General features: G+C 45.5%; 1 protein-coding gene across 1 annotated transcript in view; it reads left to right on the top strand.

The window, feature by feature from the left end:
* The window catches only part of DIAPH1 (diaphanous related formin 1), a 1,046,618-nt gene that overhangs the window by 854,107 nt on the left and 174,005 nt on the right, over nt 1-18,506 (top strand). Inside the window, exon 24 of the mRNA XM_078653498.1 lies at nt 11,989-12,113. Within this exon, the coding sequence (XP_078509624.1) occupies nt 11,989-12,113 (125 nt within the window). The remainder of the gene's footprint in view (nt 1-11,988; nt 12,114-18,506) is intronic.

Genomic DNA, 18,506 nt, shown 5'->3' with positions numbered 1-18,506 from the left:
TGTGGCGCCACACCTAGTTGAGGATGACTGGCTTTTCAGGGGATATCCAGGCTTCCCTAATGGACATGCCCTTTGATGGCACCCGTCTCTTTGTAGACTAGGCAGATACGGCTCTTGAGTACTTCAAGGGCAGTTGGGCTACAGCCAAGTCCTTGAGACTTTCTTTGGCCGCCGCACCACCCACAATCCACCTTTCACTCCTTATGTGGCTACAAAAGGTGCTTCCAGCCTAGCCAGTTTTCAAAGGTGTGCATGCTCCAAAGACTCCACTTGGCAGAGGGCGCGGTACCCACAGACTTCTTGGGCCATGTAGCCAGCGGTCTAGTCAGTCGACCACCCTCCGGCAGCTACAGCCAAAAAAACCTTCCTTATCTGCCCCTTTACCACCATGGGCATCCAGTTAGCGGCAGAATTCACCATCACCTGCCCTGCTGGCAGTCCATAACATCGGGCAGGTGGGTTTTGCAAATTGTTCGAAGGGGCTACTCTCTCCTCTTCGAAACTACCCCTCCCTCTCTGCCACAATCTCACGACAGGCTGACAGAGGATCATCGGTCCCTTCACTGCGAGGAAGTTATGACTCTCTTATTCAAGGGGCCATAGAAAGTTTCTGGTGCCAAAAGTAGGTTATTCAACAGCTCAATCTACCAAACTACATAGTATTGTTTGTACCTAGCGTGTGACCAGTACCTGCTGTTGAATTTTGTGTGGTGTTCAAGCATTTTGTGTCTGATCGCCTCTGAGAGGCTTCAGGGTTTTCCTCTATACTTGTGGCACCGCCCTACGCTTGTTCTTCCTGTCCATCACTACACACCCTTACTGCACTGCGTGAACGCCCTATACTGTACAATCCAAACCCTCAGCAGAACCCAAAAGTAGGTTATGGTTGCTATTCCCACTACTTTCTGGTTCCCAAAAAGGACAAAGGCCTTCATCCTATTCTAGATCTGCTGGCCCTCAGCTTCTGCCTCAAGAAGGAGGAATTAAAAATGCTCATGTTGGCTCAGATCGTGTCTGCCCTGCAGCCAGGAGACTGGATGGTTGGGCTTGCAGGATGCCTACTTCCACATTTCATTGCCTGCCCCCGCTCAATCTGCGGTTCCACTAGGCCACAAGCATTTTCAGTTTACTGTGCTCCCCTTTGGCCTTACCAGCGCCCCTCGGGTATTCCTCCAAGGTGATGGTGGTGGTTGCAGCTCATCTGCAGAGATCAGGGGTGCCAGTCTTCTTTTCCCATCTCACTAACTCGCCTCGGGGAAAGTAATGGCCACAAAAAAAAGCCCCCTTCCAGGAAGGGAACTCCAATGGGCAGGAATGTAGTGGTTTGAAAGTAGGGCACATGAGTCTTGTGAGAACTACACTAAGATTCCACACAGGAGCAGGAGGTATCCACTTGAGCCTTCCATGAAAGTCTTAATGACTGGTATTCTGAACAATGAAGCATGTTGTTTGTTCTGTAAGTAGACAGCTACAGCAACCAAATGTAACCAAATGGAGGTGCAGGTGAGGCCTGACCTTCGTAGTTGAAGGAGGCTAAAGACAATGTCCTGCACAAATGCTTTGAGAGGATTGATATATTTTTGAGAGACAGTAGTGTACAAACCATTTGCATTTGGCTGCGCAACAAGCTCTGGTAGTGGGCCTGCAGACCTCTTTGAGAACAAACATGCATTCTTCTCGTAAATCAAGGTAACCAAACTCTAAGACCTCAGGAACCAAATCGCAAGGTTGAGATGCTGAGGGCTGGGGTGCCTGAGTGCTACAGTGTTGAGCAAGAAGGTCCAGTCTGTTGAGGAGCTTCTCCTGAGGCTCTAGAGAACTACGGCTAAAATCTATGGCAAAGCTATGCTTGCTGGGGCTCACTATCAACATGCCAAAGTCCTTACTCCCTCGCAGACAATACCTTTCATTTGGACTGTGCTGGGCAAGTGCAGTTTCGGGCCTATGCTCCCGAGCGGCGAGTCCAGGATATTCAGGCTATGATACCGATGTTTCAGCCTCTATCTTGGATTTCAGTGAGGCAGACCCTGAGCCTGTTGCGACTCATGTCCTCCGTCCTTCTGTTGGGAACTCATGCCCTGTGACATGTGGGCTCTTTAGTGGGACTTGAAGTTTCAATCAGCACAGCATCAGATGAACCTCTCCAACATGGTCCAGAGCTCATAGGGAGCTGCGAAAATTGTGCAGTGGTGGCTAACGAACCTCGATTGGATCAGAGGCAGACCCCTCACCCTTTCCCAACCAGATCTCACAGTAGTAACTGATGTGTCACACCTTGGAAGAGGCTGCAATCTGGGAGAGGTGGAAATCAGAGGACTCCGGTCTCCAGCGGAATCCGGACTACACATCAACCTGCTGGAGCATTGTGCGATCCAATTGGCATTGAAATCGTTTCTAGCCTCCAAGAAGCTTGGTACAGGTGTTCATGGACAACAGCTGAAATGTTGGACCTCTATACTGACCTATTTGTTTTTCAAAACCGTGAATAAATCTAATATATTTCACTAAGGGTGCAACATGGATGAAAATATTCACATAGACATGTAATACTTTAGTTTTCCATTTATTTTCATTTTCATACCTTAAGGTCAAGGAAACATTTTTATCACCTTTTTCATATTTTTTAAGACAAAAACAAATAAATATTACAGTGCAAGAAATTCATTATGGGAAGAGAATACCGGACTCTCCTTGCCCAGTCCGCAGCCACAAGGATGACTTGGGCCCAGTCATTTCTGATCTTCTTGAGGACCCTGGCAGGAGTGGTATGGGCAGAAAGGCGTACCATAGGTCTGAGCTCTACTCAAAACTCAAAATGTCTCCAACCGAGAGCTGCCTTGGAAATTCCAGCACAGAAAATTGCTGACATTGCGTGTTCTCGACAGACTCCTCTCTGGTGAGGAAGTCAACATATCTGGCTGTAAACCCCCATCTGATTTTACACCAACGTTAGACATGGTAGGTCCAGAAGTGGCCATTTTTGAGAAAAATGTAGTGAAAGAGTTAGAAAAAATCATGAAATATATTCCTGTGCCTCAAACCAATTTGGAGGTGACAGAGAGGATAGCTCTGAAGACATTACAAGATAATGCAACCATAACAATCAAACCCTGTGATAAAGCAGGTGGCATAGTGATAATGGACACTGACCAATACACAAATCAAATAAGTCAGATGCTATCCATAGAAGAACACTACAAAAAGACCAATAAGAGAGCCTTATTCAATCTCAAAACCCAAATTGAAGAAACAGTCAACAGAGCCTTCACCGAAGGCTTCATTTGTCATCAAGAAATGGATTTTCTGATAAATCTCAATCCTGTGACTCCTGCGTTTTATGGCGTCCCTAAACGCACAAACATGTAGCTGACCCTCCTGTAAGACCCATAGTGGCATCAATTCCAGCACAGAACCGCTTTCTAAGTACCTAGACACCTTTTTATGTCCCCTAACCACTACGTACAAGTCCTATATCAAAGATACAGGCCACATGATTTCAACTCTAGAACATACAGCTTTCAATGACATCACACAATTGTTAGAAACGTGTGACATTGAATCACTGTACCCTAATATCCCCCAGGACCGACCTATGGATGCGGTGGCAGCGCTCCTGGCAAGGACACCGGGGGATAGACCTGATACATTCTTATTAGAGTGCCTAGAGATTGTCTTGTACAATAATTTTTTTGAATTCCAGCAAGATCTCTACCAGCAAATCAAAGGAGTCAGCATAGGGGCCTCTTGTGCCCCCAGCATTGCCAATATATATATGGGGGAATTTGAGAAAACATATATTTAACGAACTAGCCCCATTTTTTAAAAACATCACTAGATGGAAAAGATTTATAGATCGATACAAAAGGGGATGATGGACGGAGCATTTGTACAAATCAAACACTCACCCCCAGTCAACTGATCTGGGTTTAATCCATCACCATTCTTTAGTTCACTCAGCCACCCCAGTTCAGACATGGCTATATGCAAATCAGTCTGACCCTGTGCCTTCTGGGAACAGTCCAGCCCGAACTGCCAAGCCATGTCTTCCCTGGACCGGAAACAAGCATCCTGGGACCGGTTTCGGATTCATAATCCTCATCAGCCAGGCTATCTTGAATCCAGTGGCCAAGTGATCAAGGGACTCACGTCTGAGCATACCCTGCCACACTTAGGGCGAACAAAGCGATACAAAAGGGGGATGATGGACGGAGCATGGATTAAACCCAGATCTGTTGACTGTGGGGTGAGTGTTTGATTTGTACAAACGCTCCGTCCATCATCCCCTTTTGTATCGCTTTGTTTCCGGTCCAGGGAAGACATGGCTTGGCAGTTCGGGCTGGACTGTTCCCATGGGGCACAGGGTCAGACTGATTTGCATATAGCCATGTCTGAACTGGGGTGGCTGAGTGAACTAAAGAATGGTGATGGATTAAACCCAGATCTGTTGACTGGGGGTGAGTGTTTGATTTGTACAAACGCTCCGTCCATCATCCCCTTTTGTATCGCAAAGATTTATAGATGACATCTTTTTTATCTGGACAGAGACAGAAGAATTGCTTAAGGAATTCATGGAATGGCTAAATCTAGCAGATCAGAACCTCAAATTCACTAGCAACTACTCATCCAGTCAAGTTGAATCTGGATACATAGCACAGAAGGAGAGCCCACGGTAAGTCTGTATAGGAGACCACGGCAAAGAACACCATTCTAGAGCATAGCAGCTACCTTCCTGCATGCCAGAAAGATTCGATCCCCTTTGGGGAATTACTTAGAATTAGGAGGAACTGCACAAGCATGAAGGACTTCATGCTACATGCAGCCAAACTGCAAGATCGCCTACTAGCACGTGGATATCCTAAAAGGCTAGTCCGCCAAGCACTCAACAGAGCCAAATACTACAATCGAGATGCCTTAATAAACCGTACACCTAAACAAGAGAACAAAGAATTAGTTTGTGTCTTGAATCACTCTAGTCTTAATAATAAGATTAGACAGGTAATTCACAGAAATTGGAAAAATGTAAACACAAATGATGCAACTTCAAAATTTAGCTAACCGTTAGTTGCTTTCAGGAGAAATCCTAATTTGAAAGATAAATGAGTCCACAGCAGAATGAGAAATGATGAAAAATAACGTCAAACGTCCATAGATGGCAAACCATTACCAAAAGGAAATCATAAATGTGGTACATGCCACGCTTGTGACCAAGCCGTTACGAGTCAGACATGGACTTATGGCAATAAGTCTGGACAATTGCGAGAAATGACCAACTGCAGAACTGCCAATATAGTCTACCTTATATTATGTCCTTGCAATATAGGATATGTAGGTGAAACAGCGAGAGAACTACGGGTTAGACTATCTGAACACAAGTCTGCCATAAGAACAGGAAAAGCTAATGCCCCCATGGTAGCACATTATAAGCAATATCAACACACAGAAAAAGATATGCGTTGGCTTATTTTAGTGCGTATCCATGTGATCCCTGGCATAGATATGACTAAATTTAGAAATAAGCGAGAAACTTTCTGGATATATAATCTGGACACAGTCCGTCATGGACATAATGAAGAGATAGTCTGGATAGTAACTGTGTAGCCAACTACAACTCTTATGCCCCTTTGAACCAGAACTTCGAAATAGCTTACATGCTAAGAGTTTCTCTTCTGCCAAAACTTGCGCAACTACACATAGCAGTTAACCTATGTTTCTATGTCTATGAAACCTTAAAAACCTAACATCGTATGTTTCCGTCTTTTCATACTTCATCTCGATACATTTAATATGCCAACACTGTCCAGTTAAATCTTAAACTGAATAAGGCTCTTTTAATTCAAGCATATCCTTAGGCGCTATGTTGCATTAGGACATAAAATCGAACGTTAGTCTTTCTTCTAAATCTATGAGAGTAGTAGTATCCTGTGAAATAGTTAGTCTTTCAACTATGTTTCTTATCCCTCAAAAAATACGTACGCGCCATCCAGCTGCACTCCAGTTTAAAAGCCGACATGAGCCTTTACACCGCCTAGCTGCGGTATCTTTGGTGGCTGGTGGGGCCACGATGTTCGTTAATCCGAAGACAGGTACGTGAATTTGCAACTCTTAAACGTAGTCTTGCACAGCAGCTTAGGTACTAAGCTACTGGCGTTTTCTTTCGGATTTACGGATATTGTGGAATCTAACTGGGGGGGCACTACCAACCAGAATATAAGATCCTTAATTATTGCCCGGCGGTGTCGCCTCTCGAACCCACAAAGAAGTTAAACTATTGAAGAGGCAGGCGCTGGAGACTGGAAGGCAGGAAACAAGGTTTTTATTCGCTCCGGAGGAGAACACAACGAAACGGACAGAAGGTATCGTTCTGAGGTGCTCTAACTACATCCCTGAGGCCTGGCCTCTTATACACACGTTTATCTGTTTATTGCATGTAACACATTCTCGTTGATACTTTGAAGTACGGAAAGACATCCTCAGAATCCCCCCTTTCCCAGCCCGTTCCCACGCAAGGTTACAGTGGAAGTCCCTGCCCCGTTCACAACAGGTGATGATCATCGCGCAGCTGGGTATTCCGTCGATCCACAGTGTGTGTGGGTTTCGATCGGATCTCGTGGGATGGGGGGGGGCTTTGATCATCTCGGGGGTCCTTAGAGGAGGAAAGCTTTCTATTGTACGGGGAGGGGCAAGGGATTGGTATCGGTAGAGCTGGGTGTCGGCCTGGGAACGGGGGAGACAAACGGGCACACGGGGAAATGGGGTTTGCATCAAAGGGCCGGGGATCATAAATGGGAAGAAGGGAGGTGTCGCGCTGGGAACAGGACGAGGGTCTGGGGCAGAGCAGCGCTGAAGAGGGGTTTTATGATTCGCGGCAGGTGCAGGCGGGGGGGTTGTCAGTATGTGGGGGATGCCGGCGAAGTTAGGAATGGGAGAGAGGCGCGCTGGCTCTCGGCGGGAGCAGGGAAGCCATGGTGTTAAAAAATGGCGGCTGTTTTACGCGCACGAAAAGGTTAAGGAGAGCAAGAGGGCGCCGATAATGTTGACGGTTTCAGCCTAACTTTCAACAATATGCTAGCTGAGGTCCCCCCGTTTTGCCTATCGGTGCATGTCTCGAGTGAGGGGCATATCTAAGGGAACACTGAAGCACTTTACTATGTGCTCTAAAACATAGAAGCGTAAAAAATGTTTTGATTTTAAACGCCCTATCTGCGCCTACAAGTTTCCATATATACCCGCTTAGAAATGTCTCTACGCTACTATTCAGAGACACGCATTTCTCTTTTAATTAACGAGGTACCCCCACTCCGTGCTCAACTTTGTGCGCACCAAACTGTTTAATGATTAAAACACTGGTGATATTGGCGTGTCATCTTGCCGTCTTCTATTGGATTCGAGCCGCAGTAATATCACACTTGTACTCTCTGGTTTTATTCAAACAGGCTTACACGACCTTGAGATACACATACTTTATGCGCAAAGCTACTGAGAAGCAATACTAACAATAGATACTGAACCCTGCGACAGAAGTCTAGAGGTAAGAGGGCCCTAGTCTTTTTTGCTTATAGTTGAATTCAATAAAAAAACTTCTTATATGCCCATAACTCTTGCTAAATTAACAATAAGGGCACGCTATGCTCTATCCTAGGATTTGACCTACACATGAGCACGCCATCAACTCAGCACCAAACTTCCTGTGTTAACTAATTAAACAGATCTACAGAGAGCTACAACACTTCTAATAGGTAGTATGCTACCCCTTATCTATAACCAACAGAGATCCAAATCCTAGAGTGTAGCCTAAATTATGCCTACCTCTTTTTCAGAATACTGCGCTAGCAGATTAAATTATTCAATCCTGTACAACATATTCTAATGAACTGCACCTAGGAAAGCGGGTCTTTTTTACATAAAGTAGGTACCAATTTAAAGAACATCACCAGGTGGAGGGTCTGTGACTCACAACTCTATTTCTGATCCACAACACGTTCGAGGAGAAACTCTTTATCCCTCTGGTCTTTTCTTTCTTTATAAATTAAACTAAATGTCATTCTACTTATTTCGGTGTAGCTTGGAATATCTATGGCGCATCTATCCAGGCACTTAACTATTCCGCTCTTACAGTGTCTCCTTACAGGCTTCGCCATGCAAGGCCCGGTAATTTAAGCATAGCAGCACTATACAAAAGAGAACGTAAATTAATGAAATTTTGTTATAAGGATGCAACAGATATTGTTAAACTTACATGTAATGTATTGCGTATCTCTTTAAATCTCAGATGTAAAGGACCCCCTGATTTTAAATATGTGTGTACTAGTCTTTGTTTTATGTCGGCCCTGATGAAGGTGATAAAATTTGACTCACCGAAACGTACGTAGGCCATATACACCTGAGACCCCTACATAAAAAGATATAAAAGAGAAAGAAGCCTATGACTAAGTAACTCATGAACTGGACATAATCAAGGATAAAAGAAATGGACACTTAGCCGCAAAGAATTAATTGGGATCTCAGTTGCACTGTTGTCCGTTGTTTGTTTTCACTGCACTTTGTTACAAATGAGAGCATGCAAGATTAGGAATGAATGATGATGAATGAATGACAGATGTTTTGATAGTACTTTTTCTTTGTGGGGTCCAAATCAAATTTCTTCCTTTTCCCATAATGAATTTCTTGCACTGTAATATTTATTTGTTTTTGTCTTAAAAAATATGAAAAAGGTGATAAAAATGTTTCCTTGACCTTAAGGTATGAAAATAAAAATAAATGGAAAACTAAAGTATTACATGTCTATGTGAATATTTTCAGTCATGTTGCACCCTTAGTGAAATATATTAGATTTATTCATGGTTTTGAAAACAAATAGGTCAGTATAGAGGTCCTACATTTCAGTTTTTGCCCTTACTCCCCCCTCTAGACCTAAAATAAACTTTGGGAGTACCCTTGCCTAATATTCGTGTTCATGGACCACAGCACCGCCATGTGGTACTGCAACAAACAGGGCGGTGTGGAGTCGTGCACTCTTTGCCAAGAGGCCAAGCTCCTCTGGACATGCCTGGAGCAGCAGGGCATATCCCACATGGTTCAACACCTGGCGAGTTTACTGAACACGAGCAGATTAATTCAACCATCGATGCCTAGCGCATCACAAAAAGAATCTCCTCCTGGAGGTCGTGCAAGGTCTCTTTCAACAGTGGGCAGTTCTTTGGTTAGGTCTGTTCGCCTCTGTCGAGAACACGCAATGTCAGCAATTTTCTGTATTGGAATTTCCAAGGCAGCTCTCGGTTGGAGACATTTTGAGTTTTGAGAAGAGCTCAGACCTATGGTACGCCTTTCTGCCCATACCACTCCTGCCAGGGTCCTCAAGAAGATCAGAAATGACTGGGCCCAAGTCATCCTTGTGGCTGCGGACTGGGCAAGGAGAGTCCGGTATTCTGAGCTACTGAGCATGGTCATCGATCCTCGTATCAGGCTGCCCCTTCGGGAGGATCTTCTGTCAGAGCAGCAGGGAAGGGTTCTCCATCTCAACCTGTCCTCTCTTTGTCTTCTTGCGTGGATATAGAGCAGTGACAGTTGACAACTTTCGACCTTCCTCCCTAAGTCTGTAACATCATCTTGGCACCAGGCATCACTCCACCAAGATGGCACGGTGTGCAGAGAAACACATTGGTCCCCTTTCTGAAGTTTTGCTCTTTATTCCTTACCGTGGCCACCCAGGCTCTACTCAGGGCAATCTGTCTGCTCTTTCTGCCTTTTTGCGGCTGCCTGACCAACCCTCATTGTTCAAGTCACATATTGTAGATGGGTTCTTAAAAGGCCTTGTCCATTTCTTCCCTCCTTCACTATCTATAATGCCTCAATGGAATCTAAATCTGGTTTGACTATATTAATGTGTGCTCCTTGCAAGCCTCTTCATAATTGTCCTCTCAGGCTTCTGACAATCAAATCAGCCTTTCCTGTGGCATTTAAATCTGCCCATATGGAGAGCGAGTTGCATGCCTTATCATCTAAGCTGCCTTACCTCCCAGTCTAGCCTGACAAACTGTTGCTTTGCACAAGGGCCTACTTTCTACCAAAAGTTATCACCTCATTACATGTGGGTCAGTCTGTCGCCCTACCCACCTTTTACGCTCATCCACATCCCTCAAAACAAGAGGACAGACTCTTCTTCTGGACCCAAGAAAGAACATTGTCATTCTACCATGACCGCATATGAGATTCCAAGTAGATGACCAACTCTTCGTTGGATATGTTGGTGAGAAGAAAGGTTGGGCAGTGCAGAAACGAACGACCGCTAGATGGGTCGTTCTCTGCATCCACAACTGCTGCAGGTTGGCAAAGAAGCAACCTCCTTGCACCAGATCTAAAGGTGTGACCACTGCATTAGCACTCGAATTTCCGGTCCTGGACTTCTGCATGGCAGCAACATGGCCTCCCCTGCACACATTCACTAATCATTATTGTCTGGACAATCATGTCTGTAGAAATGGGCACTTCACCCATTTGGTCCTGCAGGACTTCCTTGTGTAAAAATTGGTCCCCAGACTCTACTCCGGGGAGGTATTGCTTGGGTGTTTATTCAGAGGTAAGGAATCTGCGGCTAGAAGTCTCTTATTAGATGAGCAAGTTACTTACCTTCGACCATGCCTTATCTGGTAGAGACTATACCTAGCCACTGATTCTTTACTGACCCACCCACCCATCCTTCCTGATCTGTGATCGGATCATTAGGGACAGGGCTGATCCCTTTCAGGGTCCTAGTTTTCCATACCAGTAGTTAGTATTCGTTATGTCTCCGTGCTTCTGGCATAGAAAGTCCTGAAAAGAGAAAATCATGTAAGCACGTCTAGGTGGTGAATTTATAGGTGCCATGGTCGTCCCTTCCAGTGCGAACGACAACACACGCGGAGCTGAGCGACGCCACCTACCGCTGTGGAGGTGCACTGATCACGAAAAATCTTTGTTGACTGACAAAATTAAGATTTTGATAACTAGTATCCAACTTTTCATTCAGTCTTGTGAGAGCAGCTTTTGAAAACAACTTTGCAAGGTGGATAGTGGCTTTCATCATTCACAACTTGGTCTAACAGAAGACATGTAACAAAAGCTACAAATGCAAGGCTACAGGAAATCTGAAACATGGTGAGTTAGAAGTCTGCTGATACATTTGGAAAACCTTACTATACGAATGTCAGTGCTGTATAGCCTATACAGGTAATGCCTCGCCATCAAACTCACCATGATAGATACTAGTTAATACTTCCTTGCAATCAATTGAAACCTGTAAAAGCTATGCAGCTCTGGACATTTTTTAACTACTTTCCTGTAACTAAGATTACCCAGTGTGGTTATATTTTGTAGATAAATATATGACCTCCCCAGTTGGCTAAAGCTTGCAAGTGTGTCAACTGCACTATTTCTTTTATCTGAAATGGCCACCTTTGTTCAGTGGTATCAGGGGAGGATATTGAATACTGATCCAGGTATTGGCTATTGGAAAACGTTACAATTTTCATTGTACTTTAAAGCATCCTAAAGTTAAATGACTTAAACCCGATTTTTCCCCTGATTTTGTGAGATATTTTAAACATTTGAATCTATGAACAAATGAATGCAGAAAAATGATTTAAACACAAGACCGAAGTATCTTCATTTTAAAAGGAACAGAATAATGAAAATTGTTTTTACAGTACATTTTCCATTTTTAGCATAATGATGCTACAGTTAGCACATCAGCTGGTAGGACGCCATGTGTTTCAAATGGGTCCATTAACACCTTTAAAATGCCACATGCATTTATTTTTGAAACCGAAGTCCTTGCCGTGATGTTCCACAGTGATCAGCGAAGCAACATGCATTTATTAATTTCTGATGCCATACATTTTAGTTCAGACCTTTGCAAATGTTGACATCATTACGTTTGTTACTTAAAGCAACTTACTGTGCTACTTAGCTGTAATAGTCTATTGTTTCCTCACTTGCCTTCTTTTTTATTAGTTTCTGCAGAGACTTTACAGAAAAATCTCGATCAAATGAAGAAGCAGATTGCTGATGTCCAGAAGGATATTGATAACTTCCCTCCCTCCAGTGATGAAAAGGATAAGTTTGTGGAGAAAATGTCAATATCCTTTGCCTAGAAAGAGTAATAAGTGAAATGAGCTTATGCATGCGTATTCATATTGAGAAAATCTTGCTACAAAGAAGTTCCGTATTGTACAGAAAAGTGGTTCATAGCGAATATGAGGGTGCAGTAGCCTCAATAAGGCAGCAGTGCTGCTCCTAGAAAGGCATTCCCAAAGAAGCACGATGGTCTGAAATTGCACTTTGATTGGGTGTTGCTTGAAGAGGAAGGCCTTGTGTTCTTTCTTGAAGTGGAGGATTGACGGAGCCATACACATCTTGTGTTCTAAAATCATTTGAGTTTTCTTTGTGCAGTAACCAGCATGAGTGCATCATTGTGACAGCAGCTGTATGTTGGGCAGTAATGCCTGTATTGGATGATGATGATGAGATGACATATATCTTTTATATATTAAAATCTTATTTAAATCTTCACTTGGGTTAGTGGAAATGAAGGCGTTGTTCAGGTATGTTGAACTGATGTTGTGCAGTGCCTTATATGCATGAGTGAGGAGTTTGAATTTGCAGCGTTTGTTTATGGGCAGCCAGTGGAGAGCTCTTTGAGGTGTGGTGCGATTTGGGTATGTCATGGGAGGTCAAGGATGAGTCTCGCTGTAGCGTTCTGGATGGTTTGTAGTCAGTTGAGGAGATGGTTGGATGTCCCAGCTTATAGTGTGTTGCTGTAGTCTAATTTGCTTGTGATGAGGGCTTGCATGATGGTGCATCTGGTGCTCCAAGTCAGCCATTTGAAAATTGTGCTGGGAATGTAGAAGCTGGAGGAGCTGACCACGTTAATCTGTGCTGTCCAGTTGAACTTGCCGTCCAGAATGATTTCTAGGTATCTGGCATGGTTGCAGCCCGGCCATGTACCACGCATCAGTCGTTAGACTTAACGCATTTCAGTGTGGTGGTCTGCATCACAGCACTTAAATGCAAAGTGACGCATGTAAGCGCCTGGGCCTGTCAAGCTCTGCAGCTCGAGCACTAGCTAAATATTGTAATAGCACTAAGTTGAGTGGTACAGGCTGCAGCGCGCTGCTCGACAGACTGTTTGGGGGCTGGTTGAGCTGCTTAATGCTGCAATGTTACAGGGAAAGGGGTCCCAGTATTCACTTATCATAGAAACAAACAATCCTTTATGCTTAATTTGGAGTGAAAAACAATAATACAATGGTTTTGAGAGGATTGTTATTTAATCACATCCTCTTCAAGGCAAAGTTTTCACAAATCATCTTTCAATATATACAATGTGCCCAGAAGAAAAAAAGGGGAGAAGGGGTGGGTAACGTGATTGTGAGGGTTAAGGTTTTTTTTCAAAAGGATTTTCAAAGATCCAGTGAGGTCATAGAGGTGTATCATTTGACATCACATATGCATTTATTAGCTGAACCACACTGGAAAACAATACAAATACTAGGCCATATATCGGAACACAGTTCTTCACTATTAGAAGATGGAATCAATCCACTGTGGTCAAGAAATCATTAGCGCATCCCGTGACTTAGTCGCGGGTGGCGTGGCTCTAGCCAAAATGAATCGAGAAGCAGTCCTCGTTGATTCTACGCCACCGAATTTGGGTGGTTTTTGGTGCCCAATTTTAAAACCCACATCACCAACCCCTGTGAAGTGGCAACTCAACCTACATCTTAGAGGGGTCGAACCGTCGACTTATTCACCTACACCTATCCATGAACAACAGATTATTAACACTGTGTTCCGATATATGGCCTAGGATTTGTATTGTTTTCCAGTGTGGTTCAGCTAATAAATGCATATGAGATGTCAAATGATACACCTCTATGACCTCACTGGATCTTTGGAAATCCTTTTGAAATAAATCCCTAACCCTCACAATCACTTTACCCACCCCTTCTCCCCTTTTTTTCTTCATTGTATATATTGAAAGATGATATGTGAAAACTTTGCCTTGTAGAGGATGAGATTAAATAACATTCCTCTCAAAACCATTGTATTATTGTTTTTCACTTCAAATTAAGCATAAAGGATTGTTTGTTTCTATAATAAGTGAATACTGGGCCCCCTTTACCTGTAGCATATGAATACCCAGGTCCCAGTACTTTTGGGTTAGCCCTTTCTATGTAACATAATGCTGCAATGTAGCACAGGCTTAAAACACCAGTTCCAAAAGTCCTGTGCACACGTATTAGGATGTATTAGGTTTTGATGTCAAAACCAAGTGAATGCAACAATGTTCATAGAAAAAGTAACGGACGTCGACATCCAGGGTTTCATGTGGAGTAGATTTATATTTCAATTTGAGCAGTACAAAAGAAACAAACCAGCCGACACGTGTTTCGACACACCATGCGAAAGATGTGACTCTTCAGGGCGCGCAACCGATGTTAATTCCAACCCGGTCGCGGCCTGGTTGAGTGTTCAACGTGCAAACAGGAACAACAGAATCAGGAATCCCTGGGGTCTCCGGGAAAGAGACATGGAGGCAAAAGGACAGGTACGTCCAAACGGTAAAGGAGACCTAAGCTCCCGTTGAGGTGTGTAGCGATAGCGTCATGTAATCCGGGTAATGAAAACACCAGTGGTGCAGCATATCTTTCACTGACATAACGTCAAGTAGTCGTGCCTACCATTGGCTAATACCGTGAGATTGAGGAGTTGGTGTGATTTTTATCACTCACATTTATAATGTTAGTGTGTCGTTTATTTATTTATTTATTTTTAATATTTATAGAGTGCTTCATATACCCTTGGGCGTCGTGGCGCTGATAGATCATTTGTTTGCATACGGAAAGTAAGGTTATGAACCGGTTGATTAAGGCGGACTGTAAGGGAGAGATGATTATTGAGTGAACAGCCAGGTTTTCAGGAGTTTACGGAACTGAAGGAGGGTGGTACTTTGCCTGATGTTGAGAGGCAGGGTGTTGCATACTATAGGCTGCTCCAATGGCGCGAGCGGGTGACCCGATCTGGCTTGACCCACTGCTGCTTACACCAACACCCAAACTCACACTGCGGCGGCCGGAGTGGTGCCAAACCCTGCACAGCGCATCGTCCATTCTGATAGATACATCTGCCTTGTGGATTCCTCACCTTGTGAATATCCCCCTTGCGCCAGCAATGTTCGGAATTATTTTTGTAGCACGCCGGCTTGGACGACGTCGTAGGAGCACGGCATCGCGCGCGACTCCATCTGACGTCACCGACACCTTATAAGACCCACGTCGGCGTGATGACGTCAGTTCCCTTTTTTCCGCGTCGTTGACACTAACGGTTTCTGGGATCTTCTGTTATTCAGATAGTAACTTGTTACTATTTTGTGTTACTGTTTCTCTGTTGAGTGTTCTTCTTCGCCGAAGATGTCGTCGAGAAAGACGGGGTTCAAGCAGTGCGGATCGTGTGCCCGAATGATGTCAATTACCGATCCGTATGACGATTGTTTGTGGTGTCTTGGATCGGATCATGATGTTAAAAACTGTCGATCCTGCTTCAAGATGAACCCTAAGGCTTTACGAGAGCGAGAGGCTAAACTTCTACTTGCAAAGGTGAAAGGAAGAGAGGCTGGAAGGTCTTCGAGGTCGACGTCCAGACGTTCGAGGTCGAGACAGAAGTCGCGATCGAAGTTGAGGTCGAGGTCGGCTTCGAAAACGAGGTCCAGAGTGAGGTCGAGGTCCAGAGTGAGGTCGAGGTCCAGAGTGAGGTCGAGGTCCGGATCCAGGTCGGCTTCGGGTCATGCTTCGGGCTCCTCCAAAAAGAAGCACAAGAGGAGGAAGCATAGTTCTAGACATCACTCTGGAAAAGAGTCTTCGGATTCGAAGAGGAAGACTCGGAAACATCATAAAGACTTCGTGTCTCCTTCGCCTTTGCAGTCTCATGGAGGTTCCCCGGTTCCGGAGCAAGAACCAGATCCGGAGTCGCCCCATTCTTCAGAGCATGAAGGGGAAGAGGAGGTTCCTCGGGCTCCGACTCCGGTGGAAGTCCCTGAGAATCAAGAGGGCCTGGAAGAACCGATGCCGGAGCAGCCTCCTTCAGAGCGGCCAATGGGTTCGTACCCTCCCTTTCCAGGTCCTGGGCAGGACCCCTCGTATTTTCTTAATGCTATGTTTGGCGTTTATGCGAGGGCTATGTACCCCACTGGTGTGCCGGCTGGTCCCATGGGTCCATTGTCCTATAACTTGGGCGTCCCTCCAGCTTACGCTCCGGCTCCTTTTATGCCGTTGATGCCGGCGCCTTATACACCTTGGCTCGGTACGGCGCCGCCGAGGTCATCGACTACGCGCACGGCTTCGCCGACTCCGGATCGACCTCGTGAGTTGGATCGAGGTACCACGCCGGTTCGTGAGTCTCGTCCTCCAGGTGCCCCGGCTCCCCGTTCGATGCCGGTTCTGGCTCCGTCGGAGTCTTTACCGGATCCGACGACTTCGGTTCGCTTGGAGTGGTCGAGGCGCAGGGCTCAGCGCCTCTTGGAGGAAAAGGAGTATGAAGATCCTGAAGTAGAGGAAGGAGAACTTCTGATCAAGGGGACTGTTTTGAGGATCTGCATAGTGCTAGTGGCCTGGAACTCTCTCCTGAGTGGGGTTTGCCATCAGTTTCTGATGCACCATCTAAGGACGTGGCACCCTACCATGTTGTAATTAGGAAGGCTGCGGATCTGCTCAATCTGACTTTGCCTACTGTTGAGTACAAGCCTAACATCCTCACGGAGGTTTTACACTCGCCTTCTTCTATTATAGAGCCTACGCTTCCATTCACTGAGGCTTTGACTTAGCCAATAATGGAGGTCTGGAAGAGACCTTTGTCTGCGCCTGCAGTTTCCAGGTCGGTGGCAAGACATTACAGGGTGGCACCTGGTGACCCTGAGTTTCTCTCTTCACATCCTTCTCCGGAGAGTCTGGTTGTGCAGGCCGCTTGTTCCAACAGGTCTGCAGGTTCTTTTCCTCAGGTGCCAGCAGATAAGGACTCTAAAAAATAGGACCAATCTGCAAAAAAGATTTTCTCCTCGGGTAGCATGGCTCTAAAATCTACCAATGCTACTTGCCTGCTAGGGAGATATGTTCATGCATTGATGGACTCTGTGAAACAGTTGTCATCTAAGCTTCCAGAGGAAGACAGGAAGAGCTTCAATGAGGTAGTCTCTGATACTCAGGCTGCAGCCCGCTTGGTTATTCAGAGTGGCATGGACACGGCAGACTCTGTTGCCAGGATTATGGGCTCTACTGTTGCCACCAGAAGGGCCGCATGGCTTAAATCTTCTGATTTTTTGGCAGATGTACAATCCACTTTAATGGACTTGCCATTTGATGGGACAGGCCTCTTTGGTAAGAAAGCGGATGCAGCCCTGGAGAGGTTCAAGGATAGCCGGGCGATGGCTAGGTCTTTGGGCCTTCAGGCTAGAGGTTCTGCCACTAGGAAGTTTAGGGGATTTGGTAGATCCACTTTTCGTTCCTATAAACAAGGCCAGCAGCAGAACCCTTTGTATAGATCATACAGAGGTAAACAAAGGGGTTGTGCTCGTGGACGCCAAGCCTCCTCCTCCTCTACTTCCTCCTCTAACAGTCAACCCCCACCCTCAGCATCAAAGCAGCCCTAGATCCGCCATTCCGGATCATGCGGGTCCGGTAGGGGGTCGGCTTACTCATTTTCTACGGGATTGGGAATCGGTTACATCAGATCTTTGGGTTCTCATTCTCGTAGAAAATGGGTATGCACTTCCTTTTCAGGAGTTCCCTCCCAATTACCCTCCTTGCCAAGGTTATTGTTCGGAGGGCCACCTGCTTCTCCTACAGGAAGAAGTCCTGGCACTGTTCCGAAAAGGTGCGATAGAGGTGGTTCCAGGGCAGGAAAGGGGTCAGGGGTGCTACTCCCGGTATTTCCTGATCCCCAAGAAGGATGGCAGGTTACGTCCAATCCTGGACCTCAGGATTTTGAACCTCTATCTCAAGCAGGAGAAGTTCAAAATGCTCGCACTTGCACAGGTTCTTCAAGCGCTGTTGGAAGAAAACTGGATGGTGTCAATCGACTTGCAGGATGCGTATTTTCACATCCCCATTCTGAAGTCGCACAGGAAGTATCTCCGTTTTAAGGTGGGATCGCAGCACTACCAGTTTGCGGTCCTTCCTTTTGGACTTACTACTGCGCCTCGAGTTTTCACCAAGGTGATGGCAGTGGGGGCTGCGCATCTCAGAAGGTCGGGGATTCCTGTGTTCCCCTGTCTGGACGACTGGCTGATCAAAGCAGAGTCGCCGGAGAAGGTGCACCATCATCTGCAAGAGACAACTCAGTTGTTGCACAGGTTGGGTTTTTCGATAAATGTACCCAAGTCTCACCTGGTGCCCTCCCAGCGCAACCTGTTCATAGGAGCGGGACTGGACACTACTGTATGTCGTGCATTCCCTCCACCTCAAAGGATTCGCGACATA

The sequence above is a fragment of the Lissotriton helveticus genome, chromosome 7 (assembly GCF_964261635.1).
Source record: "Lissotriton helveticus chromosome 7, aLisHel1.1, whole genome shotgun sequence".
NCBI classification, from domain to species: domain Eukaryota; kingdom Metazoa; phylum Chordata; class Amphibia; order Caudata; family Salamandridae; genus Lissotriton; species Lissotriton helveticus.
This window is presented reverse-complemented; position numbering and strand designations above follow the sequence as displayed.